Source organism: Phodopus roborovskii, unplaced genomic scaffold (assembly GCF_943737965.1).
Source record: "Phodopus roborovskii unplaced genomic scaffold, PHOROB, whole genome shotgun sequence".
Taxonomy (NCBI): Eukaryota; Metazoa; Chordata; class Mammalia; order Rodentia; family Cricetidae; genus Phodopus; species Phodopus roborovskii.
This window is the reverse complement of record NW_026126416.1, coordinates 23,715,352-23,743,074: the sequence shown is the minus strand read 5'-3', so window position 1 is coordinate 23,743,074 and position 27,723 is coordinate 23,715,352. Positions and strand designations below refer to the sequence as shown.

The following is a 27,723-nucleotide window of genomic DNA, read 5'->3' as shown; positions in this document are numbered from 1 at the left end:
TGAGTGGGGAAATGTGGCAAGCATGATGTGTGTGGGGGGGGGGTCTGGTCCACCAAGGGTGGGCCCAGATTGCTGGTAAACATTAGATTCCTTGTCATACCCATCCAAGGGGCAGAGAGAGGTTCACCCTTTATCTGAAATTCCCTGAGCATCTGTTAGGTCCCAAGCCCTAACTAACCCAGGCTGCCGGGGACCCAGGGAAGCAAGGAGCCAGGGCTGAACTTCACGGAGCTCTTAATACAGAGGAGAACATATAAGCAAACAAGTGTAAAACATCCTTGAATATGGGCTATGGACAGAAGCTTTTGTTTTAGAGACCAATGGCTGAGCTGAGGTAAAGGGTGTCTCTGAGTTCTCTTGACAGACTGTGACCTTCGTGTGTATCTACTTCCTCCTTTATATGCTTTATGTATAAACTTCCTTCCTCCATGCTTTTTGTCTCATGGTTTCCTCAACTAGGGAGACACCAGTTAGGATAGAACTGGGTGTAATCACCAGAATGGTGGCTTTTCCTTCCTCCTCCCTGCTCACGGAGTTCTGACCATCATTTCACACAGATGGCAAGTCAGGAGGGTGTGATGCCGATGGGTCTGGATGACTTAGGTCACCTCAGGGGCATCTCCAGGGCCAGATCATAGAGTGATGAGGTCTGTGACCCCCCCCTGGACTGTGAAGAGGTATAAAGCTGGGACATGAGATGGCAGGTCACAATTTCTAGGTTAATATCCCTGTAGAAGAGCAGTATTGGAGCAGACATGGGGAGAAGTTAAAGAATGAAGCTTTTAGCTTAGCAAGAGGAAGCGTTTGCTGACGTGTCTAGACAGGTAAGCTACCACTTTAAGAGCTGCAAGAATTTGGCAGAAGACCAGAGAGATGGCTCAGTGGGTATAGGCAATAAAGGTGCTTACTGTGCAAGCCTGGAAACCAAAGTTCACGATCCAGAACCCATGTAAAGGTGCAAGGGGAGAGCCAACCCGAAAAGTTGTCCTCTGCTCTCTACATGTGTGCTATGCTCACACGCAAACACACATTATGCATGTGCCTGTATGCCCGCACATACTGTGCGTGCACACGAACATGCATAATAATATGTTTTTAAGGGAATTCAGCTGAGGGAGCCTTGTTTGGTGACAGATGACTTTGCTGGCACTTAGAATGCAGAAGAAAGGGTCGAGTTCAAAGTTTACCTACAAATAATGTTATACAGACTAAGAAGGTTATATATTTATATATTTAGGAGTGTGTGTGTGTGTGTGTGTAATAATTAAAGACAAAGAGGCCATAAATTTGAAAGAGCAAGGGGTATATGGACACAGAGGGAGAAAATTGGAAAAATGATGTAATTATGTTATAATCTCAAAAAATAAAATATAAAAGGTATTTTTTTTAAAAAAAATCAAGATTGCCCTTGGCTACGTGATGAATTTGAGGGAATCCTGGATGGCACAACACACTATCAGAGAGAAAGGGAGAAACAGAGGGGGAGAAGGGAGGAAGGGAGGGAAGGAGGGAGAGAGGGAGGGAGGGAGGGAGGGAGGGAGGGAGGGAGGGAGGGAGAGAGGGAGGGAGGGAGAGAGGAGGAAGAAAGGTAGGTGGTAGGTCAGCTGAGGAAGCTTGACCCCGGTCTGGGAAGCCATGAGACAGATGGTTTCTGAGATTCAAGCATAATGATAATGGTGGTTCTGACTCATCCCACAGGAGTGGGAGATGAGGTTATTGGGAGGCAATTATCTCAGCCCTTGAAGAGGGAGGATCATGGTAGATATAAAGGGGGTGAGATTCGATGAGGGGCTTAGGCCTCCATTGGGTCTGTGCCTGTTTCCTGTTTCTTTGCACCGATCACACCAGCTCCTGTCACCTTCTGAGGCATCTGCATCCTTACCACAGATAGGAGGAGAGAGTGGGATGAGAAAGGGAAGGGGGAGACAAAAAGAGGGGGTGTGTCCCGACATTGAGAAATAGCAGGGTTAGAAGGAGACTGTAGCTGGGGGCAGGGAAGTCCATGAGCTGGAGGGAGTGGGGGGGGGGTGAAAAGGGCAAGGACACTGATGGAGACTTACAAAGGTGTAACAGGTACTTGTGAGCCTGGAGGCCAGCATGTACTTTGGTATACTCATAGCCACACAGACAGCCATTTGTCCCTTCTGCCAGTGATAAGGACAATGACTCCTTTTGGTAGTCACACATTCCTGAAGAATGTTGGCTTTCATCTAACTGCCAGAAACCCTACTATAGTCCAGGCTGAGTTCATTTCTGGATATTTTGGCTGCTTTTAGTAATTTGGGGGATTGGAGTCTCCTTTGGACCATCTCACTGTTTCTCTGAAGAACAGTGGCTTTCAATGTCCATTGCCAAATGTGCCTGCTTCCTAGGCCCCTAGCTGAAGACGCATGGCTTCCCTCTTCCTCTTCTCCATCTCTATCCTCCCAGCGCTGCTGAGATTTACAGCCTGCCTGCACTGTTATTTTTCTTTCAGATTCAAAGAACAAAATGGTCCTTGAGCTAAAAACTAAAATTAAAGATTCTAAAATCTTTAAAAGGGTAATCATTTTTTATCTCCTGTATTGACGACTTCTCTGCTGCTATTATGAAATACGGAAGAGTTTATTTGACTTACTATCCCAGAGGGATAGGAGCACATTATAGTGAAGAAACATGGCAGCCAGCAGGAGGTACGGGACCCAGGGCAGGACGCTGAGAGCTCATGTCCTCAAACCCAAGCACAAGGAAGAGAGGAAGCCGAAAGTGGGTGAGGCTTCTAATATTAAAGCCATCCCCAGGGAATATTTATGCAGACACGGCCACGCCTCCTAAGCCTCCCCAACAGTGCCACCAGCTTGGGACCAAGTGTTCAAAAGTCCATAGAGGACATTTCTCATTCAAACTACCACACTCCACTCCTTGGTTCTCATAGGTTTGTGGCCATATCCCAAGGCAAAATGTGTTTGATCTAATTCAAAAGTCCCCACGGTCTTTCAGTCTCAACACTGTTTTAAGGTCCGGAGTTTCTTCTGAGACTCAGGCAATCTCTTAATTGCAACCTCCTGTAAAATAAAAAAGCAAATTACATACTTTCAACGTATAACAGCAAAGAATATAATTACCGTCCCAACAGGGAAGAATGGGGACATAGTAAAGAAATACCAGACCAAAGCAAGGCCAGAACCCAGTTAGGAAAACATCAAGTCCAGTAGCTCTGTGGCCATCATCAAAGGGCTTAGATGGCTCCGCCCTTCCAGCTTTGCTGCTGGGAACACGCATGTCTCTCCTGGGCTTGCCCCACTCCCCAGCAGCTCTTACAGATATCTTTGATTTCCAATGCATCCAGGGTTCACTTTCTCAGCTCCACGCAGCGACTTCTGGGGGCCTCTTTCCCTCTCTTGCAGGGACTCCCCAGCCACATGCTCTCTGGCCTCAGCGCCTCTCTGAAGCTACAGAGGAATAATCCACAACCTCTCTACTCTTCCATCCTTTATGCCAGCACCATGTGGACAACACTGTCATGTCTGACTCCCGAATGGAATAGAGCCTGGCCCCCTTTATCACATCAGCGCGGTTTTTTGTCCAGTTCCCTTCTGGGAAAAGAGAACAGCTTGTGCTCCTTTACAAGTTGGAAGCTTAACTAGGTGGGTCTTCCCCTGAGGGTGCCCTTCCCTTTACTCCGGTGCAGAGCAGACCTCTCCTTAACTGTGTGCTCTCCTCAGCAGTCACAGCTCTCTTCTAGCACGTACCATGGCTGAACCGTTAAGCATCCCAGCACTCTTTTTCTCTCCAAACTGCACTTTGTATTTGCGGGGGCGGGGAGGGGAGACACTGTTTTTTTTTTCATTGTAGACTTGCATCAGTAATAATTACCATACTACAAATCCAACATCATGCAGTCTTGAAATGTCCTACCCTGGTGGAATTAGTCCTTTGCCGTTTAATTTAGCTTCAAGCAAGTTCTCAGGATACAAACAGAAGACAGAGATTCTTTGCCAAAATATCACCTGAGTGGCCTCTAGCCCAGTTGCTGTTCAAATCTTTTACTTCTGAAACCTCCTAGCTCTGTCTCCACAGTGCACATTACTTCCTGCGCTACTGCTTACAGGCTCCTAACAGAACAGTGGAAGCTCTTCTTACCACATCCAGTGGCGTTTCTAGTCTAAAGTTCCAAAGTCTTCCACACGCTTCCAAACAACAGCTTGCTCAGGTTCCCCACGGCAGCAGCACACTCTGGTACCAACTTCTGCATTAATTATTATTCAGTATTAGTTACTTTCTGTGCCTGCGCTTAAAAAGCACCATTACCAAAAGCAACTTATAGACGAAAAAGTTTATCTGACTTACGGTTCCAGAGGGATAGGAGTGCCTCACATCAGGGAGGGAGGGCAGCAAGCAGCAGGCAACCGCAGTGGAGCAGGAAGCTGAGCGCTCGTATCTTCAAACACGAGCACGAAGCAGAGAGAGTGATCTCAAAGTGGATCAAGGCTTTTAATCTCACAGCCTGTGCCCAACGACACACTTCTCCAGCAAGACTGTGCTACCTAATGTTCCACAAACAGTGCCACCAACTGGCAGCCAAGTATTTAAATGAGACTATGGGGGACATTTCTCACTCAAATCGCCACAGATCACGGCCCTTACTAAACCACTGTTATAATGGGCATGATGTAGGCTCCTCTTGTATGTCAGCATCTTGGACTTCTGGGTCTGTGATGCTTGTGGGATAAAAGTAAAGGTAGCAGAGTATAGGGGCTCTATGCAGGTAGACGCAAGCCAGCGCCAAGCTCCATTGCTTATGAGTTCTGTGGCTCTTCCTGTTCCCATTTGTAAAGCTGAGATAAACATCCCTCAAATGGTTATTGAAGACTAAAGAAGGCAGCATTTATAAAATACTTTAAAAAAAAAACCACTAGTTTCATAGAAAGTCTTGCTAAATAAAACCTATTCAGTGTCTCTGCCCACAATTAATGTATGCCTGCTGTGTACACCAAACAAAATAGAGGCGTCATCCCAGGAAGGAAATAACCATTTAAGGATATTTGTATGGGTACATTTCTTGTTGCTATGGCAAGATGCCTGGGAGAATAACTTAAAGGAAGGTCCTTTTGAATGATAGCTTTAGCAGTTTTAGGCCACAGCCACTTAGCTACCTACATTTGGGCAGAAAATCATGTACCTGAGCATGTGGTAGAGGAAGCTTTTACCTCATGAAGTCAGGAAACAGACACAAGAAGGGGCAGACTCTCCCAAGGACTCACACTCCACCCAGTAAGTGACCTATGACCTCTACCTAAAACCCCACCTCCTAAGGGTCTAGGGCCTTCCAAAATGGCACCACCAGCTAGGGACAAAGCCCCCAGAACATTGGTGGGGAGAACATTTTATATCTAACCCATAACAATATTATTTCAAGTTCACATCTCACCATTGCATTCCTTACCTTCTGTGTTCTTTTCAAAAGTATGAGTGACACGCTTTCTTCATGAGGTAGAATGTTTCCTCTCCTTGAACATGGCCAGACTTTTGTAATTGCCATAACTTATAGAACATGGAGGTGATGGCAGAATAAGATTTTTTAGGTCATAACACAAAAAGTTTTGCAGCTTACTCCTTGGTCTCTCAGATCACCTCCCTAGAGGGAAAGCAGGTGTTCCTAGTCATGGGATACTTGAACACAGGGAGGGTCCCATGTGGAGAAGTGAAGTTCTCAGCTTAGATCCTCTTCTCCAACCATGTGGGTCCTCTAGCCCCCAAACGGCCTGACAAGTACGGCCCAGAGGATGAATGACTGAACCCATGAGAATCCCAGATGTACATTGGCAGATGAGCACTGAGCAAGCTCCTCGCTCACACAAATGACACGTCTTAATTTGCTTTCTACTGCTGTGATAAAAACACTGGCTCAAACCAACTTCAGGAGGAAATGGTTTGTTTACCTTACACTTCCAGGACATAGTCCATCCTCAAGGGAAACTAGAGCAGGGCTCAAGGCAAGAACCTGGAGGCAGGAACTGAGGAAAATATCACAGAGAAATGCACTTAGGCTTGCTTCCCTTGGCTTGCTTAGCTACCTTTCTTATATAGCCCAGGCCCACCTAAGGATGGCACTACCCATAGTGTGATGAGCCCTAGTGTATCAATTGACAATCAAGAAAGTGCTCATAGACCAATCTGATGAAGGCAACTCTTCAATTGAGGTTCTGTTTTCCCAGATAACTAACTATACCTTGTATCGAGCTGACGAAAACATAACTGGCACACAGTGTGAGATGGCAATTCTGGTTTCCCTCAGCTTAAACTCTGAGGCAAGCAAATTGGCTAAATAACAATAGATTGCCAGTGCATCAGCTTTCTTGTCACTAACTTCTTGAAACTAATTTGATTTCTATTACTGGCTCCAGTTATCATCTCACAATTATTATATTCTAATTGTACTACAAAAGGTAAATAAGAAATCGATTTTTGTAGGCAAGCTTTCCTGTCTAGACCGCCAATCAGCTCTGTCCCACCAGCCACTCCCCAAATAACTACGTAGAGACTTAATATTAATTATAAAGGCTTATCCGATAGCTGAGGCTCATTTTTAGCTAGCTCTTATAACTTAAATTAGCCCGTTTCTATTAACCTATGTGCTGCGTGAGGTTCATTTGCCTCATGTATGTACTTCTCATCCTGCTCACTCTGCATCTCATGGCTTCTCCTCATGACTTCTGAGACTCTGCCCTTCATCTTCCCAGAATGCTCTCTCCCTGAAAATCCTGCCTCGCCAACGGCCAACCCGCTTTTTATTAACAACGAGAGCAACACATCTTCACAGGGTACAGGAAGATTATTCCACAAAGATTTTAGTTCAACATAGTTAAGTATATGATGCCTATCACAACTTTATCAGAATGCATGACATTCTGGTCAGGTGACGTGTAAGGTGCCATGGATTTATCAGCCACAGAGTCAGACTTACTCTTGTGGGATGTAGTGGAGCCCGAACTCAACCCAAATAATGTCACTATTCATGACAGAACATTTTGGAAAGCTCCAACTATATATATATATATATATATATATATATATATATATATATATATACACACACACACACACACACACACACACACACACACACACACCTGACATAAAGAAGGGAGGGTTTATTTTTGGTTCATGTTTCAGAGGATTCAGTTTGGCCCTACACGTGCCTGAGCAGAACATCTTGGTGACTGAGCATTATATCTTGGCGACAAGAATGAATGGCAGAAGAGAACTGTTTACCTTGAGGTAGACAGGAAGCAGAGGGAGGAATACAAGAAGACAAGAAGCAGTGTACCAGTACAACAGTGTGCATAGACATGCAAGAACCACGCCCATTCCTCATCTCCTTCTGAGTTCTGTGTTCTGTTGCTGGTAACAATCTACCCTTATAGCAGCCTTTCCTTAAATGCCAGGAGCACTGTAGACCGTTCGGTCCCCAGTACTCGGTATGACACACAATATCTAAACGGATGAGGATTCTGGGACTGAGGTCAAATCAACATTCTTCTCTCCCCTAGAGAGGCCCCCACTAATTGAAGACTTAGCCTCAATGCCACCTTCCCAAGGAAACCTTGTTTGTCACTCTTTAGGCTTCATCAGGCCCTCTGTCATTGTCCTTTCAGCTCTTGTGCTCCTGACAGGATGCATCTAAACAGTAATTAGCCATGTGGACTCAACTACTCAGGTGATGCGCCTGCTCATTTGAAACATAAAGATGAATATTTATTTATTTATTCGTTTCTCATGTTTTGTCCTCACAACCACTCCAGTGGCATCATTATTCCCATTCTCTAGAGAAGGAAGCTAAGATATAGAAGTTCAAGTAGAAAATAGTTTGTCCAGGTCCCCCACAGAAGGAAAAGGGGACAAAGGCCCTGAGCATATCGGGAGCGGGGGTGGGGCAGTGGGTGGAGAGGAAGTTGGGAGAAAGAGAAGAGGAGAAGAGGAGAGGTCAAGAGAACATGAGGGACCAGGAGGATTGAGTTGGGGAACAAATAGATGAGATCAAGAAAAGAGATACCATAATGGAGGGAGCCATTATAGGTTTGAAGAGAAAACTGACTATAGAGAAATGTCCAGAGACCTACAAAGATGACCCCAGCTGACAATCTGAGCAAAAGTGGAGGGGTTGCCTTAAATGCCCTTCCCTGATAATGAGATTGGTAACTAACTTATATGCCATCATAGAGCCCTCATCCAGTAGCTGATGAAAACAGCAGACACCCACAGCTAAACACTGAGCCGAACTCCTGGAATCCAGTTGCGGGGGGGGGGGGGAGTAATAAGCAAAGGGGTCAAGACCAGGCTACAGAAACCCTCAGAAACAGCTGACCTGATCAAGGGGAAGCTCATGGACCCCAGACTGATGGCTGGGAGACCAGCATTGTACCAACCCAGACCCCCTGAACATGGGTCTCAGTTAGAAGGCCTGGGCAGTCTATGGGACCTCTGACAGTGGAACCAGGACTTTGGGAACACAATCCCCATGAAGGGATACTCCTTTAACCTAGAGACAGGAAGGAGGGCCCAGACCCTACTCCAAATGGCTTGACACATTTTGATGATCCCTCCTGGAAGGCATCACCCTCCTGTGCAGTGGGTAGCGAATGGGATGAGAGGGGGGTCAGGGGGCATGGGAGGGTGAGAGGGTGAGGGAACTGGGATCAATATGTAAAATAAGAAAAATAATAAAAGAACACAGGACATATTTGTTGATGATTCAAGTGGCAACTTACATCATCATAATTTAAGTACTGTAGCTTATGGACTTTGGGAGCCCATTCTGTATGGAGGGATGCTCTCTCAGCCTAGATACACAGGGAGGGGGAGGGCCTAGGCCTTCTCCAAATGATGTGACAGTGACAGACTTGGATGATCGCCGATGAAAGGCCTCACCCTTCCTGGGGAGTGGAGGGGGGTTGGTGAGGGGCATGGGAGGATGGGAGGGAGAGGGAATTGGGATTGGTATATAAAATAAGATTGTTTCTAATTTAATAAAAAATTTTTTAAAAGAAAATAGTTTGCCCAACAGATGGTTTGGTCATTGTAGTTGACTCAGAGGCCTTGCCCATGAGCATTAAGCTTCCCATACCCTCACTGAAGACTATACCATGTCTCTCTTGTTCACAAATCTATCTTGGCACTCAGACACCCAGACATGCAAAAACTATGTCACCAATCCTCAACATTGGTCTATTCTGTAGATTTGGATTAGCCTACTTGATGAAATTTATTTGTAAAATTATTTTCTAGGCACTTTCTTAGCTATTCACAGACCTCCAGACAACAGCAAAAAAAAAAAAAAAAAAAAAAAAAAAAAAAAGAGTGGGGGGATGGGAGGGGAGGGTGGTCGGGGTACATGTGAGGAGGGAGAAAGGGGGAAAGGGAAGGAGGGAGGGAGGGAGGGAGGAAGAAGGAAAGGGAAGGAGGGAGGGAGGGAGGGAGGAAGAGGGAACTGGGATCGATATGTAAAAAAATAAATAAAATGAAAAAGTTTAAAAAAAAAGTTGAGGTATTACATCCATGCTTGCAGGTGAATCTGAACAAGAAACTGAATTCTACTTTCAAATTTCTTATTTTTGCAATTTTTTGTGAGTTTTTTTTTTTTGTTTTTTTTTTTTGTTTTTTTTTTTTGCTTGTTTTGATAGTTTGTTTGGGGCTTGGGATTTTTGTTTTTTGGATTTGGGAGGTTGTTTGTTTGTTTGTTTGTTTGTTTGTTTGTTTGTTTTGAGACAGGATCTCACTATGTAGCTCTGGCTGGCCTGGAGCACACTGTGTAGACCAAGCTGGTTCAAACTCACAGAGATCCACCTGTCTCTGGTGGATGAATAGTTGGTCCAGCACTGACGGCACGAAGCAGATGGAAGGCAGAGTCGGGGACAGATGAAGCTGCCTCACAAGCTTGGCCTCACTTCTCTCCTCTCCCTACTCAGGGGTCAGAGTCACCAAGGTGGACTGGCAGCATTCCGAAAATGGTGCTGCTCACCACACCCAGGATTACCCTTGCCCTGAGCTGGTGGTTCGAAGGGGCCAGACATTCAGTCTCACCCTGGAACTGAGTGGTGTTCTGGACAGCGAGGAGGCCCTCATCTTCACTGTGGAGACAGGTAACTGGCCTTGCCACAATCCCCAGTGGTCCACGGAGTACTTGTGTGACCAGTAGTTTGAGATTTTCAGTTAGCAGCCAGGCTTTGGAGGGAAGCGAGTCCCTGGGAAGTGGGTTGAATCCTGAACCCAGTTTCCAAGGGAAAGGTGAAAAACACCAACAGTACACAGCAGCCATCTGGGTGAGGTACTTTTCTGGAACCCCTTGTATATAAAGGAATCCAGAACTCTCGATGGGCATGGAACATAATCAGGCACTTTTGGAACCCAAATTATTCTTTCTTTTTCCAGCCAGATAAGAGGCTAGCTGACACTTTCTCCTTTGCCCAATGAATGGTTGAGAACCAGGGTAACTCAGAGGTGTCCGCTCTGCCCTGGGCTCCCTGAGCTTGCCTGGTCCTTCCCTTCGCAGCCTACTGGCATCTGGGGGATAATGTCTGGGCTTCTAGGCCTATTGCATTTCTGCTTCTGTAAAGCAACATTTTTAGGAGGCAGACTCTCATGGTCCCTTCTCCTCCCTGCCAGGGCCCCACGCATCTGAGGCTCTCCACACCAAAGCCATCTTCCAGACAGCAGAGCTAGAAATAGGTGACACCTGGACAGCAGCAAAAGGGGAACAGATGGAGAATACCATCACCGTCAGCCTGGCGAGCCCCTCCAATGCAGTCATTGGCCGATACCTACTGAGTGCCAGGGCCTCTTCCCGCCGGAAACACAGTGACCGAAAGCTGGGCCAGTTTATTCTCCTATTCAATCCCTGGTGCCCAGGTAGGACTCCCATAACTGAGATGAGGGTACCCTGGAAGCCGTCCTCAGAGGCAGGTCTATCTGTGGGGGGTGGGAGTAAGCCTCGGAAGCAAGATAAGGGATAGGAAGACAAACTCCCAAAGCCTGGACTGGGTAGAGGCCCCACAGTGTCAGAGATGACAATATAACTTGTGAGAGCGGAGGAGGAAGGTAGAGGCTTCTGATGTGAGCGGCCAAGAGGTCAAGAGGCTGAGAAAACAGGATAGGCTCAAGAAAGGGTAAGAGAGCAAGCATGTGGGGGCGGAGGGGTCAGACTGCTCTGAGCTGCATCCCTCAGGGAGGCTGTTTCCATACCTGTGAGGTGGGAATTACAGCAGCACCTAACTCTTGTAGATGTGGGAATTCGTCTGGCTAGCGCTGCAACATAACAAGCCCTCAGCAGGGTGTAGCTAGGACCTTATTAATGTTTAGAAAATATAAGGCTGCTGTTGACACCAAGGCGGGACATCTAGTGTATCGGGATTCAGGGGGTTACATACTGCTTGCGGGGAAGCCATCCAGAAAAGATAGATGTCTTAACAGAGAGGAGCATGGAGCCAGTACGCCACTTTTCTGGTCCTGATCATGTCAGCCTCCAGGCTCTCTCACACTGCTAAAGCCCTTCCCAGGCCAGTAGGGACAAAGCCCCAGCCCACATGGGACCTGCTGACTGCTTTTCAGAGGACGATGTGTTTCTGGACTCAGAGGAGGAGAGGCAGGAGTATGTGCTTAACGACAGTGGCATCATCTTCAGAGGCGTGGAGAAGCACATCCGAGCCCAGGGCTGGAACTACGGGCAGGTCTTCAGGGGCACAACCAGAGGGGGTGGGCTAGGGCTGGAGGGTACAGGTATCCTGGGAGATTTGTCTACCTACCTCTTCCTGGGAAGAGCAAGGTGGGCTGACTCTTAATGCAGGCAAATCCATTCATCCATTCACTCAAATACCACCCCCTGTGACAAGGTCTGGACCCTTGGAAAAGGGGAGCTACATTGGATAGCCTAGAGTTAGAAGTCAGTTCTGTGTGGAAATATAAGTGGCTTCAATCCATGATCCTCAAGCAAGAATATGCATCAGAATTATAGGAGATCTCCTAAAAGCACGGTGGCCAGATTCCTCCCTTAGAGGGTCTGATTTAAGCAGCCAGGCCTAGGAGTCCCCATTTTAAACAAGCTCCTAAGTCATGCTGACACTGTTGGTCTGGGACTCTGCTTTGACAGCCTATCCATGTCTGTAGAGATCTGATTCCACAGCCTACTGCAGACACCAAGACCCATAGATGCTCAAGTCCCTTCTCTAAGAGACAGATTTGTGTGGGGCCTCAACACCTGTGTGTGTTCAGTTCTCTCTAAGTCACTCCTAATACCAACACAGTGGAAATGCTAAATAAACTATGTATCCAATTCAGACACAAGGATCCAGAACCTACACACACAGGGCTGATTGTAGCTACAAGACCAGTCACAGTGGGTGAGGAAAAAGGGGGTTGCATGGAATGGAGCAAAGGCAGCTCAGGAGAAGGTGAAAGGGACCACATATGGTCCTCAGAGTTGGGCAAGACCTAGATGGGCAGGACAGAGAGCATCCCAAACAACCAGGGGTAGAAGTCAAAGGAGGCTACAGGTGCTACATAGGACTTGACTGCCCAGCTAAGGAGGACAGGCTGGAGGTCAAAAGCACTAAGGGCTCAGGGACTGGTCGATGATAACACACTGGAAGTTTAGGGTCCATATAAAGAGCTACCACCCTTAGCAACGACCTCTTCCTACCATGGGAGCCCAGCACTGCTAAATGTTATCAGTTGACTCAAATTATATAAGGCATGTAGAGGAAAGCAGTGTGTCAGTAAGGTAGGCATGTGGCTCAAGAACCATCAAGGGGAATCATGGGAAGGCTAAACTTCTGGTTCCAAGATGACCCTTTGAAGAAGGGGGATATTAGGTGGGACGGTGGGAGGGCCTAGAACATGGATAAGACTCTGGCCTCTGAGTACAGCTTCTCTGGGAGCAGTTTGAAGAGGACATCCTGAACATCTGCCTGTCCATCCTGGACCGAAGTCCTAATCACCAGGATGACCCAGCCACCGATGTGTCCCACCGCCACAACCCAGTCTATGTCACCAGGATCATCAGTGCTATGGTAAGGAGGCCACTACCATTCTTAGATAGCCTTCCATCAAGCATACCCCAAACTAGTCCCAGCATAGAACCCTAAGAATCTCAGAAGGTCACCTCTTACTTGCCACATTGCTGCATGGCCAACCACACCCAAAGTCTATTTGATCAAACCCTATGTTACATTCAATTCTATAGGTCAAGAATTTGGCAGGACACCATGAGACTGGCTTAGCCCAGCTCCTGGATGCTTCTTCTGGGGGCTCCTAAATGGCTATGGATGCCCAAGCTTGTTGGATAGAGTCATATATCTCAAGCCTTTAGCCCTGGTAGTCGGTAGCTCTTTGTTTCCTGCCCATGCCATGCCTACTGGACTTCCTAACTCAGGCCTCCAGGATGGTGGGGACCAGAAACTGGGAGTGGCCAGTGATCTCAGTTCTGTGGTCAAAGCAGTCCAAGGACACTTCAGGCAAAGGGATAGGGGCCCAGCTCCCACTTCTCTAGGGAGGTGACAGCACGCTGGAAGTTTTGGGTGCTACTCATAAGTTGGAGGCCACATACCACAAAAGGCCCAAAGAGAGTCTACTACTTTTTTATTTCTTTAATTAAAATACAATTATATCATTATACCATTCCCTTGCTGCCCTCCAGTCCCTCCGATGTACCACTCCCCCTGCCCTCTCTCAAAAGCACAGCCTCTTTCCTTCCATCACTACTCTCTCTCTCTCTCCCTGTGTGTGTGTGTGTGTGCGCGCGTGTGCAATGCTAGAATATATAATTTTTAAGTATATAAATACAAGCTGCTTAGTCTGTTTCGTGGTATTTGTGTATTTATGATCTTAGAACTGGCCACTTGGTACTGTATAACAAATCAGGGAGCTCATCCCTGGGGAAGACGATTTCTCCCTGCTTCATCCCTCCTTCCTTGGTTGTCTGTAGTTCTTTGTCTGAGGGTAGGGCCCTTGGTTGTCTGTAGTTCTTTGCCTGAGGGTAGGGCCCTTGGTTGTCTGTAGTTCTTTGTCTGAGGGTAGGGCCCTTGGTTGTCTGTAGTTCTTTGCCTGAGGGTAGGGCCCTTGGTTGTCTGTAGTTCTTTGCCTGAGGGTAGGGCCCTTGGTTGTCTGTAGTTCTTTGTCTGTGGGTAGGGCCCTTCCACATTAGCACGCCGATGGGTGTCGTACTAGTTCAGGTCCTGTTTAGGTCACCATACTGTGTCAAGGAATCATGGTTGTAGCTTCCCTATCATTTCTAGGAAACACAATCTCAAAACGGCTTTCCTGGTCCCCTGGGAGAGTCTATTATTAACAGCAGTCTCAACCCCATGTGGGTGTCAAAGTCATGTGATTCTAAAAGTAAAGCTGTATTTCCCAGATGCCCTCAGTTCCCCCAAGACCTCAGAGCGATGATGGAAGGATCCCAGACTGGGGCCACTGCAGCCCAGTGACAGCCACATAGGCTGCAAGTCCAAGTCCTGAACTCACAGATCACCCTTCTGCTAATCGAGTTGGGAAGGTCCTCTAATCCCTCAGAACTTCACTTTTATCCTGGCAGGAGAGGGTGTGTGTGCAAGGGGAATAGAGGAGGATAAAAGACTTTACACTGTATATTTAAAAGAAGTTAATGTCTAGTCATCAAATCCTTGGGACAGTGCCTGATACACAGTAATGTTTAACAGGCACCAGACTGCTGCTATGATACAGTACCACTGACAGCCCCAAATTTAACTAACATACAGCTATTTAAAGCGGGAAATGCTCCCAAGTCATAGCTAACTTTTGACAACAGACTATCTAAATCGAAGATGTTTGAAAATTATAAGTAGTGTAAAAATGGGCTTTATTTTAGTTTTGTGTTTGGGGAGGTGTTTGAGATCAAATCCCAGGCCTCTTGCATGTTAATCATGTGCTCTACATTTTAAACACACACACACACACACACACACACACACACACACACACACACACACACACACACGGCATTTTAAAAAAGCAAAGTGCCCTAATTTTCAGGCAACTTAAAAGGCAAAGAGTGACCCCATTGACTTGGGATTCCAAAGTTTGGAAATGATTTTACAGTGAAAGTGGGGATGCCTGCCCAATGAATGACTCACACCTTCTCTACTCAGGTGAACAGCAACGATGACCGAGGTGTGGTACAAGGCCAGTGGCAGGGCAAATATGGTGGTGGCACCAGCCCACTGACCTGGCGTGGCAGTGTGGCCATCCTGCAGAAGTGGTTCAAGGGAAGATACAAACCAGTCAAATATGGCCAGTGCTGGGTCTTTGCTGGAGTCATGTGCACAGGTATGAAGAATAGAGCACATTCACCCCTTGCCTTGCAAGTGTTTGCATAGATTTGCATATGCCTCAATCAGTTTTTATTAATGAACAGGAAATGGAATCCTGGTTAAAGAGAGAAAACAAATAGTTCATTTCCTTGGCATTTGGCCTTCTATTACGCACAAAACCTCCCTCTGCCTATATCTCATTGGATGTCATGGGTCAGCCCTGTGGTCCCTGGATTCCCCTCAGAAAGGTACATGGCATTGTCATGTGGACCCAGAGCTTGCCTACCCAGACGAGGGTGACATAGCATCTCCAGGAAAGCCCTCCGAGAGACTCCAGAGGACTTGGTGGCTCTGAGACAGAAGGGCCACAGTGGAGGGACTAGGGACCGAGGCAAGAGAGGCCGAGCAGCCTGCAGTGAGCTGGGTACCATCCTCTGACCCTCTGCTCCACAGTCCTCAGGTGCCTGGGGATTGCAACCAGGGTGGTGTCCAACTTCAACTCAGCCCATGACACCGATGGCAATCTGAGTGTGGACAAATATGTGGACTCTTTTGGACGGACCCTGGAGGACCTGACAGAAGACAGCATGTGGTAGGGTCAGACACTGCCCAGTCCAGTCCTAAGTACTGGGTCCTTCTCTCCTCTCCTCATACAAACCTTTCTTCCTGGTGTTGTCACCTTCCTCTAACCCCCAGATGTTTATCAATGCATTTTTAATGAGAGTGACCACCCCAGAGGAGTGCACTGCCCCTTAACAGCAGCCCAGTAAAGCAGGAATCTGGTTTCCCTCTGCTTCTTGTCTCCAGCGTGGCCTGGTGCAAGTAACACCCCTGTCCCAGACCTCATATTCTCACTGTGAACACAGGAAATTGAAAATAGTCAAGACCTCCTCACAATGGTCTACACAATGTCTACACAGCCTGCAACCCTACCTACCCTCCTGTTTATCACGCCCAAGATACTTACACTTTTCCTGGTTCTTGAGCACAATTTCCTGTCCCCTGACCTTTGCATATACTATTCCTTCCACCCAGAACACTGCCCCCTTCAGTCTTTCCCTAGCTAATCTATTTGAACATGAGCCTCATCTTAGATATCATTTACCTAGAGTAGGTTTCCAGCAGCCATTCTCTGGTACAAGCCCCTCATTTTCTGCACAGTATTTATTATAGTGTTTGAGGCTCCCTGTCTTCCTTTCTGTCTCCTTCATTAAAATAAACCCACACACTACAAGGATACACGCACAAATGCACATACTTACACATTTGTAAACATGGAGACACACATGAACATAAATACACAGACACACATACACATACATATATTCATGTAAACACACAGAGGCAAAACATATGACAACATACAAGTAGGAAGATATATATATATATATATATATACACACACACACACACAAACCCAAAAACATGCAAGCACACAGACATACAATTATATACCAACATATAAGCACACATACATACAAGGTCAAAAATACCCACAAACATGCAAGCATGCAGATACAAGAACATACAAGCATGCAGAAACATAAAAACCCTCATACACACAAGGGCATAAACAGGCAAATATGCAAGCATGCAGACACATGAATATAGAAGCACGCACATGCAAACATGCAAAATGTACACACACAAACACACTTATGCACACATGCACACACACATATACACATACTAAACACATGTACACATAAACATACACTCACACACACACATACATAAAGACACACATACACCAATTGTTACTATGATGTCCTGATTTTTTGCCTGGCATGGCAACACACGCTTGTCATTCTAGCACTCAAGGGGCTCAGGAAGGAAGATCTGGAATCTGAGATAAGCCTGGTCTATGTACAGAATTACAGACCAGCCTGGTCTACATTAACCAGACCACACGATCTGCATGACGGCAAGATCTTTGGTCTTACCTACAGCTGTATTTCTGGTATCTTGAAAGCAGGTTGTTGGTATGTGTATACACAATCATGCATACACAAATGTGAATATGTATCCGTCTGAGCAGATGACTAAGTAGTTCATGAGATGCAGCCCCAGCAATGGTTGGTCTGCAGTAGTGACATCCCTTCTCTGGGTGTCTGTATGCACACAGCTGCCTTGCCCATGTGTCTCTGGCAGGAATTTCCATGTTTGGAATGAAAGCTGGTTTGCACGACAGGACCTGGGCCCATCCTATAATGGCTGGCAGGTTTTGGATGCTACGCCCCAAGAAGAGAGTGAAGGTAGGGATCGTTGGGTGGACCCAGACCCCTTTGGCAGCACACTGCTCATGCTATTCCTCCTGCCCAGGCATGTTCCAGTGCGGCCCTGCCTCAGTCACCGCCATCCGTGAAGGTGATGTGCATCTAGCCCACGATGGTCCCTTCGTCTTTGCCGAGGTCAATGCAGACTACATCACCTGGCTGTGGCATGAGGACCAGAAGCGGGAGCGTGTTTACTCAGACACAAAGAAGATTGGCAGGTGCATCAGTACCAAGGCAGTAGGCAGTGACTCTCGTGTGGATATCACGGGCCTTTACAAATATCCAGAAGGTGAGGGCTATGGAGTAGACTTTATCAGCCTCCCCACAATAGTCTGCGGGCTGCAGAAGGTGCACGGAAAATCTGGAGCCAGATCCTCTCCAAATGTGAGGATGGCAGCAGTCACTCCAGGCAGTTCAGCATTGTTTTATGCTGCCAGTATCTGCCTTCTCTGCTTGCTGCACACCTCTTCTGGGCAGGCTTTCCCATATACAGTAACAATAGTGTTGTTTCCTCAAGCGGTTGCCATATGCCAAGGACTGTATAGGTATGCAAATGGGATAACAATTGTACATAGAGTGCTCATGGGAGCATGCAGTAGCAATGGCACAAGTAGGAAACAGGAGTAGGCACAGTACAAAACAACAGTAGCTGCCACTGGAATCTGTCACCTCCTAGGCCTCTGCCACAGCCCTGGTTTATGGAAGAACCTGCGTTTGGGGGGGAGGGCACAAAAACAAAACAGTATCCTTTTCCCACAGGGAAGCGGGTCCCTGGATAGGGTGGTAATCTGACCCAAAAGGCCAGTCAGTCATGCTTGCTGAGATGTGCTACCAAGTGATTAAGATCTGGTTCAAACTGGAATCAGAGTTTGTCCCTGCTGCTCCCTGAGCACAAACCAGAGCCGGGATGAGAATAGTTACAGGAGGGAGGGTGAGTCTGTGCTGGATGTTTCTGCCAGGGCTGGTGAGTTCCCCATAGCATGCCCTTCAGCTATCGCCCAAATAATCTGAGGCTCCAGAAGTCTGGTGAGCCTGCCATGGGGCCACCTCCCTTTTGAGGTAGGGTACTCCATGTGTATACCCCAAACCTCGTCTCTCAAGCATCCATACCTCACAGGTATGAGTATTGCCTTGGTTCCCATCTCTGTTACGGATCGCCACCCTTCTGTCCTCTTCTGATCTGCCATCTGCAGAGATTTTCTGGAATTCAGAAGGTGGGATCTTGGTATGTTTTTTGTTTTTGTTTTTGTTTTTTTTTTTTTTTGGCCTGAGAAGTCAGCATCCCATTACATGACAGCAATAATGAGTATCTTTTCACCCAGTTGTCAGAGATGCTGAAACCTGCATTTTTATGTGAAATTTCCTGACCTGATGTGTTAGCAACTATTGTAAAGTATATTTAAAGAGCGGAGAGAACATGGGCATTTGGCAAAGGGCTTCCTATGCTTCTTGGGCTTCCGTTTTGAGCCCTTCAAGAGCCATGAGAATACACAGCGGTAACGAGTGCTCAGTTTGCCAAGAGCCACGGAAGCTGGACCTGGGTTGAGGGAGAGTGTGCTGCCCGAGTCTGATGCAAAGATGCCCTGCAGGGTCCCGGAAGGAGAGGCAGGTGTACAGCAAAGCTGTGAAGAAACTGCTCAGCTTAGAACCCTGGGGGAGGAGGAGGCGGATCCGCAGGGCCAGTGTGCGTGGTGCCTGGCGTGATGACCTCCTGGAACCGGCCACCAAACCCAGCATCACTGGCAAATTCAAAGTGCTGGAGCCACCGGTACTCGGGCAGGACCTGAAGCTAGCTCTGTGCTTGACCAGCCTCACTGCCAAGGCCCAGCGGGTCAGAGTCAATCTGAGTGGCGCCACGATCCTCTACACCCGCAAGCCAGTGGCAGAGATCCTGCGCGAATCCCACACGGTGAAGCTAGGGCCGCAAGAAGGTAAGATCAGGGTGGCCTAGCGGGATCTGGACAATAGACCTCCTTTTCCAGGTTGACTGGGGAATGAGCAGCAGTGAGGGAGATTCCGACTGACGTCCATCCCCAGGAAGGATAGCTCTAAGCTTTGATGTCAGTGCCTGTCTCTTGTCCCCACTTTACAGATAAGAAAATTGAAGGTTAGAGGAAGAAATCATGACCATGTGGCTCACTTTACTATAATGGCAGTACAAGTCCACAGTCTTCTGGTGGCAAACTGGCCTGAGGGTGAGGTGACTTATCACTAGTCATCACGACCAATGTGATTATTTACAGACCAAACAAGCACATGCTGGGAGCATGTCAGCATACACAGGACATGCTATGCGTCACTCTTCTAAAGTCCCCAGACACCCTAGATACCAGCAATGGCTCCATCCTTCAGAGAAGTAGACTTACACACAGAGTTCAAATTCACACCTGGTACATGTGGTGGCAGGACCCAAACCCAGGCAGCCAGGGTAGAGAGGGGCTAGGGTTCCACACCCAGAACACTGCACTCAGTCATTTGTCCCCAGGCTGCAAAGTGGATGATTCATCCCATGCCAGTGATGCTCACTTGATGGGGGCATTTGCCTAAAATCCATTCTTGGCATTTTACTGTAAGATGGCATGGCCCTAGGCCTTTAGAAAAATGTTTGAATAATTTTAACTGGGCTTGTTTTTCTTTTCATCAGTCAGGTATGTTTCTCTTAGGCTTTGAACACATCGCACGTCATACGTGGTTTCCCTAATGGACCCCTTTTGTTTACTCTTCCTTCCTTTTCCTAATTTGTCTCTCTCCTCACACATACATCCCTCTTTCTGTCTCCTTAGCTATGTGTCGCTGGTCTCTCCATCTCTGTATGTATCTGTATGTATGTCTCCCACTTCTGTCTGTCCTTACACATCTTTCCCAATTCTCTAAATACATGCGTGCATTCCGTGTGTGTGTGTGTGTGTGTGTGTGTGTGATCTGTCTGTCTCTGACACCTCTCTCACACGCTGTCTAAATTCTAAGGATACAGCCGAACAAAGTTTAATTAATGTCACCCCTTTGGACCAGTTCCTTGCAAATACACCTTGTGGGCTCAGGCATAAAAACGCATGAAGGAGGTACCATACATTTTTTTAGCTCTTTTTGTCATTTCTTATCACAAAATCTAAATCACAAAATAACACTTTGTAATAGAATAAATTAACATCTCCTGATGTTTTTAGCATTTTTTTCATGTTCAAAATAATACATATTCATTAAAGAACTCAAAAGCAAAAGAGAAAAATCCCTCTTATCTCACCACCTACCTACAAACTGTTGACAGGTTTTCTTTCTAAATGCTCACTGCCTGTTTGCCTTTTGAAAGGCATAGTCCTAATTAAATATTGCCATGCTGTGCACTCTTCATGGTATATTATAGCTCATTTTATAAGCTCTTCGTGGGCATCCTTTTTGCTTGGTTTAAATGTTCAAATAAATTCAAGGTAATTGCTTTTCAAAGGCCAGCTTTAGGCTTGGTTGATTTTGGATACTGGTTTTTATTTATTTTATTTATTTATTTTGCTTTGACTTTCATTGACTCCTGCTCTTAATTGGTGCTGTTCCATTCATCTTTCTTTCGTACTGTGATCTACTCTCTCTGTCTGCTTGCTTAGTTGCTGTTGTACTGCCAATTGCGTGTGGCTTTGTGCTTTGAAGGCACCTTGTCACTGAGTACCACCCCTGCCCCTCCACATTTTTGCTTTATTTTGAGACAGGGTCTCTCCAGTTTGCCCAGGCTACCCTTGACTCGCCCTGTAGGCCCAGCAGGCTTTGAATGTGCGGTCCTTCTATTTCAGCCTCCCAAGTAGCTACAATTATAGACCCATGCCACCAGACCCAGCTCTTATTACTCTTCTTCTGATATATGTTGGCTTCAACTTTTCCAGTTTCCTGTGGATACCTGGGTTAATAATTTTAAATCTGCCATAAATATAATGATAACATTTCATTCTAATAATACTTTTGACATTCCTCACAAAGTATTTTCATTTTGGTCAAAAGATTTAAAATTTTATCTTGACATTTCTTCTTTGGCTCATATTCTTTTAGAAGTGTATCGAGCCAGGCATGGTGGGACAAACATCTAATCCCAGTGGTCAGGAGGCTTAAGCAAGTTGAGCAGGAGTTCAAGGACAGCCTGGGTTAAGTAGCAAGGTTTATCTTTTTATTTAAAGTAGCATACCCTCTAATCTCCAAGCATTTTGGATTTTCCAGTTCTCTTTGTTATTGTTTTCTGCTAGATTCCCTATGGTCTGAGGGCATACACTGCATTTTCTATTTTACAGTTACTAATATGTTATTTATGGCATAGACTATGATCTCTCTTGGTGACTGTTCCATGTGAGCTTGAGAAGAAAGTGTATCTGCCATGTTGAATGGATATTCGGTTGCTGTTCATTACTGCCGGCTGACTGAGGCGCTGTGGAGAATTGGTGTGGGGGAATGTCTCAACCTTTCCTAACTGAGAATGGAGTCCATGACTTGGGGTCTGCACTTTATGAGACACCAAAGCTCTGCCCAAGCATATCACCACTAGCACACATATAGTTCTTCACGATGGAACTCAGGGATTTGCATTCCAGTGAATTCCAGTTGATTCTGATGACACTGGTCCCAGGACCACTCTTTGAGAACCATGGCTCATAATCATGAAGGAAGTAAATGATAAATATAAAATATTTGGCATAATGCCTAAATCTAATGACTATATATTATCCATATCTTCATTATTTTTGTGTTACTATCAGTTGGGAATAATAGTTATAATATCTGCCCATGAGCTATAAGGATTTTTTTAGTTCATCCATAAAAGTGCTTTCAGGTTCCCAGCACACCTTAATCCTTCAATAAAAGTTTGTTTCCAAAATCACTATTAATTCTGTAACAAGGATTATTCTACCCAGGGAAGTAAGAGAGCCCATCAAACAAGGGAGAATCTGTTTTGTGTGGTTTAGGGAATGATCTACTGTAACATGGTTTCTGTTTTAATGAGTGAATTTACCTAAGCAATCAAAAGAAAGAGTTATTCAAATTAGGCACTCAAAAAAAAAAAAAAAAAAAATCCCAGCAAAGGGGCTGGAGAGATGGCTCAGCAGTTAAGAGCATTTACTGCTTGCTCTTCCAGAGGACCCAGGTTGGATTCCCCCCACCCACATGGTGGCTCATAATAATCTATCACTCCAGGCCCAGGAGATCTGATGTTATGTGTCCTCCACAGGCATGCAATTCGTGCACAGATACCCATGCAGGCCAAACACCCATATACATTAAATAAAACTTTAAAATAAAAAGAAAATGTTTTAAACATCCATTAGAAACGAACTGGGAAAGCTCCTTTAAGTCAGCCAGCTAGAAGTTCCGATTAAGAGAGTCAGAGTCAGGATAGAGTACTGTCCCCTCTGATGGGGTGTCCAACAAATAGCAACAGCTAGAGATGTCATCGACCATACAATAGAAACTAACAGGGAAGCTGAGGCTGAAAACTGGAGTTCCCAAATGAGCTTTCTCATTTCCATGGCTGAGTGTCAGTCACATGGCTGAAATTACAGCATCTCTTTCCCATTTCAGGCTCTTTCAGACTGTGTGATAAACAATGGTTCCAATGTGTGTTGGAAATGCCTTTCCTTCCAGCTCCTCTCAAGGACATGTTGCTTTCTTTTTTTTTTTTAAGAGTTATGTAGTGTTCGGCGGCCTGCATGTATCCCTGCAGGCCAGAAGAGGACACCAGATCTCAATACAGATGGTTGTGAGCCACCATGTGGTTACTGGAATTGAACTCACAACCTCTGGAAGAACAGTCAGTGCTCTTAACCCCTGAGCCATCAGCCTTCTGGCATGTAGGAACATGCATGCTATGTGCAAAGCTCTGAGCTAACGGGAACATTTAGCGATCTTCTCTAAGTAAAAACTCAAATGCTTTGGGGGGTCAGGAATAAAGGGAAAATAAAGTGGCAGAACAGTAGAATATTACGAGCCTTGGGCAAGCAAAAGAGAACACTTTACACATGGGTGCATGTACACACACATAAGATGTATAGAGGTTAAAAAAAAATCCAAATAGAACCAAGTGCTAGCCATGGCTTCCAGTGAGCTACACATGAAAAGAATGCCTAGGCAAGGTGTGTGTGGCTGGAGAGAGAGGGGGGACGGGAGAAGAAAGGGAGAGAGAGAGGAAGGGAGAGAAGGAGAGAGGCAGGGAGGGAGGGAGGGGAGAAGGGAGGGCGGAGGAAGAGAGAAAGAAAGACAAAAGATCTAGGCCATGGGGATTCAAGTATGAGAGTACTGGCAAGGAACAGCAGTGAAGCCTGCCCACAGCTGGAGGAGCTGACTAAAGCCAACCCTTCATGGCCAAGACATTCATTACAAGGAAGTTGCCCCTATGAGCTTGGAAGTTGAAGGTCTTTGTTTGATCTACCTCTCCTTTGGACCTGATATATAATAAGCACTCAATAAACAGTGAATAAATCCCAGGTGGGATGGACAGATTGTGCATCAAACATTCCCATCTTGAATAACTTTTGAAGAGTTTGTGTGGATGTCTGGGCATGGTTGGGGAGACAGCCTAGTATCCTGGTACTCACTGGCCTGCCTCTGAACCCTATGTGGATCCTTCAGTGTACTCGTCGTCTGACTTTGGGTGAGAAAATATTCTCTTTGAGCCTTGGGTTTAGCTTCCCATCTGCTCTACATTTCAGAAAAAAAGATCCCAGTCACAATATCTTACTCTCAGTACAAAGAAGACCTGACAGAGGACAAGAAGATACTATTGGCCGCCATGTGCCATGTCAGCAAAGGAGAGAAGCTCCTGGTGGAGAAGGACATTACTCTGGAGGACTTCATCGCCATCAAGGTGACTCCTGTCCACATCTACCACACTGTTTCTGACTGGGCTGGTAGAGGGTATCCAAAACTGGGGTCTGAGACTTGGGTATCTGCTTCATCTCTCAAGGGTGGGGAAGACTGTGGCATTCTAACATGGTATGTGGAGGCAGAGATGGGTATGACTAGTGCCACACTCTCTGGTCCAGCCAGAACCCTGGGCTTCAGGAAGCGGGGATGCAAAGGATGCTGGGTGACTTGTGGGTGCCTCCAGGTGCTGGGCCCAGCAGTGGTCGGAGTGGCAGTTGCTGTGGAAGTGTTGGTGATGAACCCCCTCTCGGAAAGCGTAAAGGACTGTAAGCTGATGGTAGAGGGCAGTGGCCTTCTCCAAGGACAGCTCAGTATTGAGTAAGTGATGGACTGTTGATTGACAAGGACAGGGCCAGGTCAAGAAGAAGGTACTGAGCGGGTAGCAGGAGAGACTCTAGGATTCAGGAACACACCTACAGCCCGCAACACCAACCCTTATCCATTTAGCCATTACTTCACTTGCCTAGCAGATCTATCATTCACACATATTGCTCACATTTTCATTCATTTACCTACTTATTTAATGTCCACTGCCGTCTTTGCTTAATTTTTGTATTTATATATAAGGATGTTGTGCTACATGCATGCCTGTGTACCATGTGTGTGCCTTGTCCCCACTGAGTCCAGCAGAAGGCATCGGGATCCCATGGATCTGGACTTACATTTGGTTATGAGCCATCATGTGGGTGCCAGGAATCAAACCCAGGTCTTCTAGAAAGCAGCCAGTGCTCTTAACCTCTGAGCAACTCTCCAGCCCCATTTGCTGTCTTTCATTCATTCATTGCCACTCTTTTATTCAGATTTTCACTCTTCAGGTATTCATTCACTCAGCTCAGTTTTGATTGGCTCATTCATCTAGCCATCCACTGTTTCTCTCTCATTTACCCACCCTTTCATTCATGCATCCATTTATTTTCTACTCAGACAGTCCTTAGTCATACTAATCTGTGCTCTGAGCCATATGGATGTTATTAGGGACACTAAGATGACTGTTGCCATGAGAAGCGTATGAGGGAATGCATCTCCATGCTCTAGGGGACCAGAGATAGTCCTTAAGAGAAGGTAGGGTTGAGTTAGGGAGAAATTTTGATGTCACTTGCATTTGGGCTAGTCCCTAAATGGTAACGTGAGGTGCTTTTCTGGCATAGAGAAGGAAGACATGGTCCCCAGGTAGAGGTCTCTGATGCAAAGGGAAGGTCTCCGTAAAAAGAGAATCTGGTTCTCGGCTCCTGATGTGTCAGGAAGGAAAGGGCAGCAAGGTGGAGGGAATGCTAGAGCCAAAGCCAAGGAAGGAAATGCAAGGCATGCTGGGAGGAGCACCAGGGAGGGAAGAGAGTAACGTGGCTGGGGGGGGGGGGAAGAAATGTGAGCCATAGAGGTTGATGCCCAGGATCTGGGGTGCAGAGCCGGGCAAGCTAGACTGAAGCAGAGACTGACAGTCTGCCTTTTCCCCTGCTCTTGCCTCCAGGGTGCCCAGCTTGCTGCCTCGGGAGAGAGCCTTGATCCAGTTCAACATTACCCCCTCCAAGAGCGGCCCAAGGCAGCTGCAGGTGGATCTTGTCAGCTCGCAGTTCCCAGACATCAAGGGCTTTGTGATCATCCACGTGGCTACAGCCAAGTGAGGGCCTCGAGTGACTTGGGGAGGATTCTGTCCACCTGCTTGATTCTCCCATATAAGAGCCAGGAGTTAGCCCTGCTTCTGACTTTGCCCTCCATGAGTTGAGTCAAGGCCCTTCCTGGTACATTGAGGTGCTGGACTCGGTAATCCTTTCCCTTCGGACAAGTGGGTGATGTAAGAGCTCAAGGATCCTCTAACTCTCATCACCTTTCTGCTGGGAGAATGGCATGGCCCAGCTCCCAAGAGCCCTGGCCAGCCTACTTAGCTCTGCCAGCTCAGCCCAGGCAACTCACCACTCCTTGCTTTTCTTTTATTTCTTTAAATGTCCTGGCCATATTTGGGCCCAAGAATTCTCCAGGCCAAAATGCTGCCATTATAGAGGAGCCTTCCTGAAGCCATAAAGCACAGTAGAAGCAGGACTGAGGATCATGCCTTTCACCCAGCTGTTACACCAAACTCATGCTCTTAAAGAAGCATTGGATCTTCAGCAACAGGGAGATTTTCCCCACAGAGGAGACACTGACTCTGGATTTGAGGGGCTAAAGCTGCCTGGGAGCAGCTGAAGAAGACAAGGGAGTTCTCCCCCAAACTCATCAGCATGGATACGCTCTGGCTCTGGCCGTTCTGAGTGACCCCGGACCACTCAGCCACTCTTTCTTTGAACCACTGTGCACTGTGCAGAGCCTACACTTGGAGTCAAAGCAGAACACAGATACCTGGGATAAGGACCAGCAGTAGTCACCACTGGGCCACGAGGAATATGGTACTAGATATGAAATCTAGCACTGAAATTTTCTGGACAGCCAAAGAAATTAAAATTAAGCTACAGTTTAAGAACCTTTGAAGAACACAGCAGGTGCGTCTGCCATCTGGTCCCTCTTGGATACAAACGAAGATGGGAGAACTGGAGAGATGGCTCAGCAGTTAGGAGCACTTTCTGCTCTTCTGGAGGGCCTGAGTTTGGTTCCCAGCACCCATGTCAGACAGCTTACAACCTCCTGCAACTCCAGCTCCAGAGGTCTAACACTTCTGGCCTCTGTGGGCACCTGTACTTACGTGCACATATACCCTCCTCCCCAAACACCTGCCATTGAAATAGAATAAATCTTTTTTAATACAGAGAAGAATAATTTATGTTGAGTCAAGCAAATACATAGCATTTGCTAGATGATTCTTGTGGTGCCCCCATACAAGTACTTCTGTGACAATTCTACAAAATGTGAGATCAGACTTGAAGATCAGATGAGTAGATGTGTCAGAGGCTTGAAGCAGGATTGCTATGAGTTCAAGGCCAGCCTGAGCCACAGTATGTGACAGACAAGGAACATGGGATCAACACTGGTAGAAGTCAAGAGAGCAGGTGTAAATAGAGGGAGCGGCCTAGCCCTGTTGAAGGCCCTGGGGGGTGCCAGGATGGTGGGGGCACGGCACAGCTCTGCAGCTAAACTCAGTGGGACAGTGTCTGTGTTTGGGGCACGGAGACAGCCTGCCAGGGAGCTGTTTCCCATACAACTCCTTTTCCCTAGTGCTGCCCAGATGACCTGAGATAGAACTGTAATGGGACCAAACTGGCTTAGTCCTGACTGGCAGCACCCATGGGAGTCAGGCTTTGTACTTCCTTTAAGTCACTCCA

General features: G+C 46.6%; 1 protein-coding gene across 1 annotated transcript; it reads left to right on the top strand.

The window, feature by feature from the left end:
* The first annotated feature begins 2,655 nt into the window (after positions 1 to 2,655).
* Positions 2,656 to 26,180, top strand: Tgm6 (transglutaminase 6). The gene is made up of 14 exons (XM_051183155.1): positions 2,656 to 2,749; positions 6,723 to 6,803; positions 9,948 to 10,121; positions 10,645 to 10,887; positions 11,587 to 11,705; positions 12,915 to 13,043; positions 15,141 to 15,318; positions 15,756 to 15,894; positions 17,454 to 17,557; positions 17,625 to 17,867; positions 19,168 to 19,509; positions 24,259 to 24,413; positions 24,657 to 24,790; positions 25,941 to 26,180. Exons 1-14 carry the CDS (start codon positions 2,656 to 2,658, stop codon positions 26,092 to 26,094), a joined length of 2,289 nt encoding a protein of 762 aa, XP_051039112.1. The 3' UTR covers positions 26,095 to 26,180.
* The last annotated feature ends 1,543 nt before the right edge of the window (positions 26,181 to 27,723 follow it).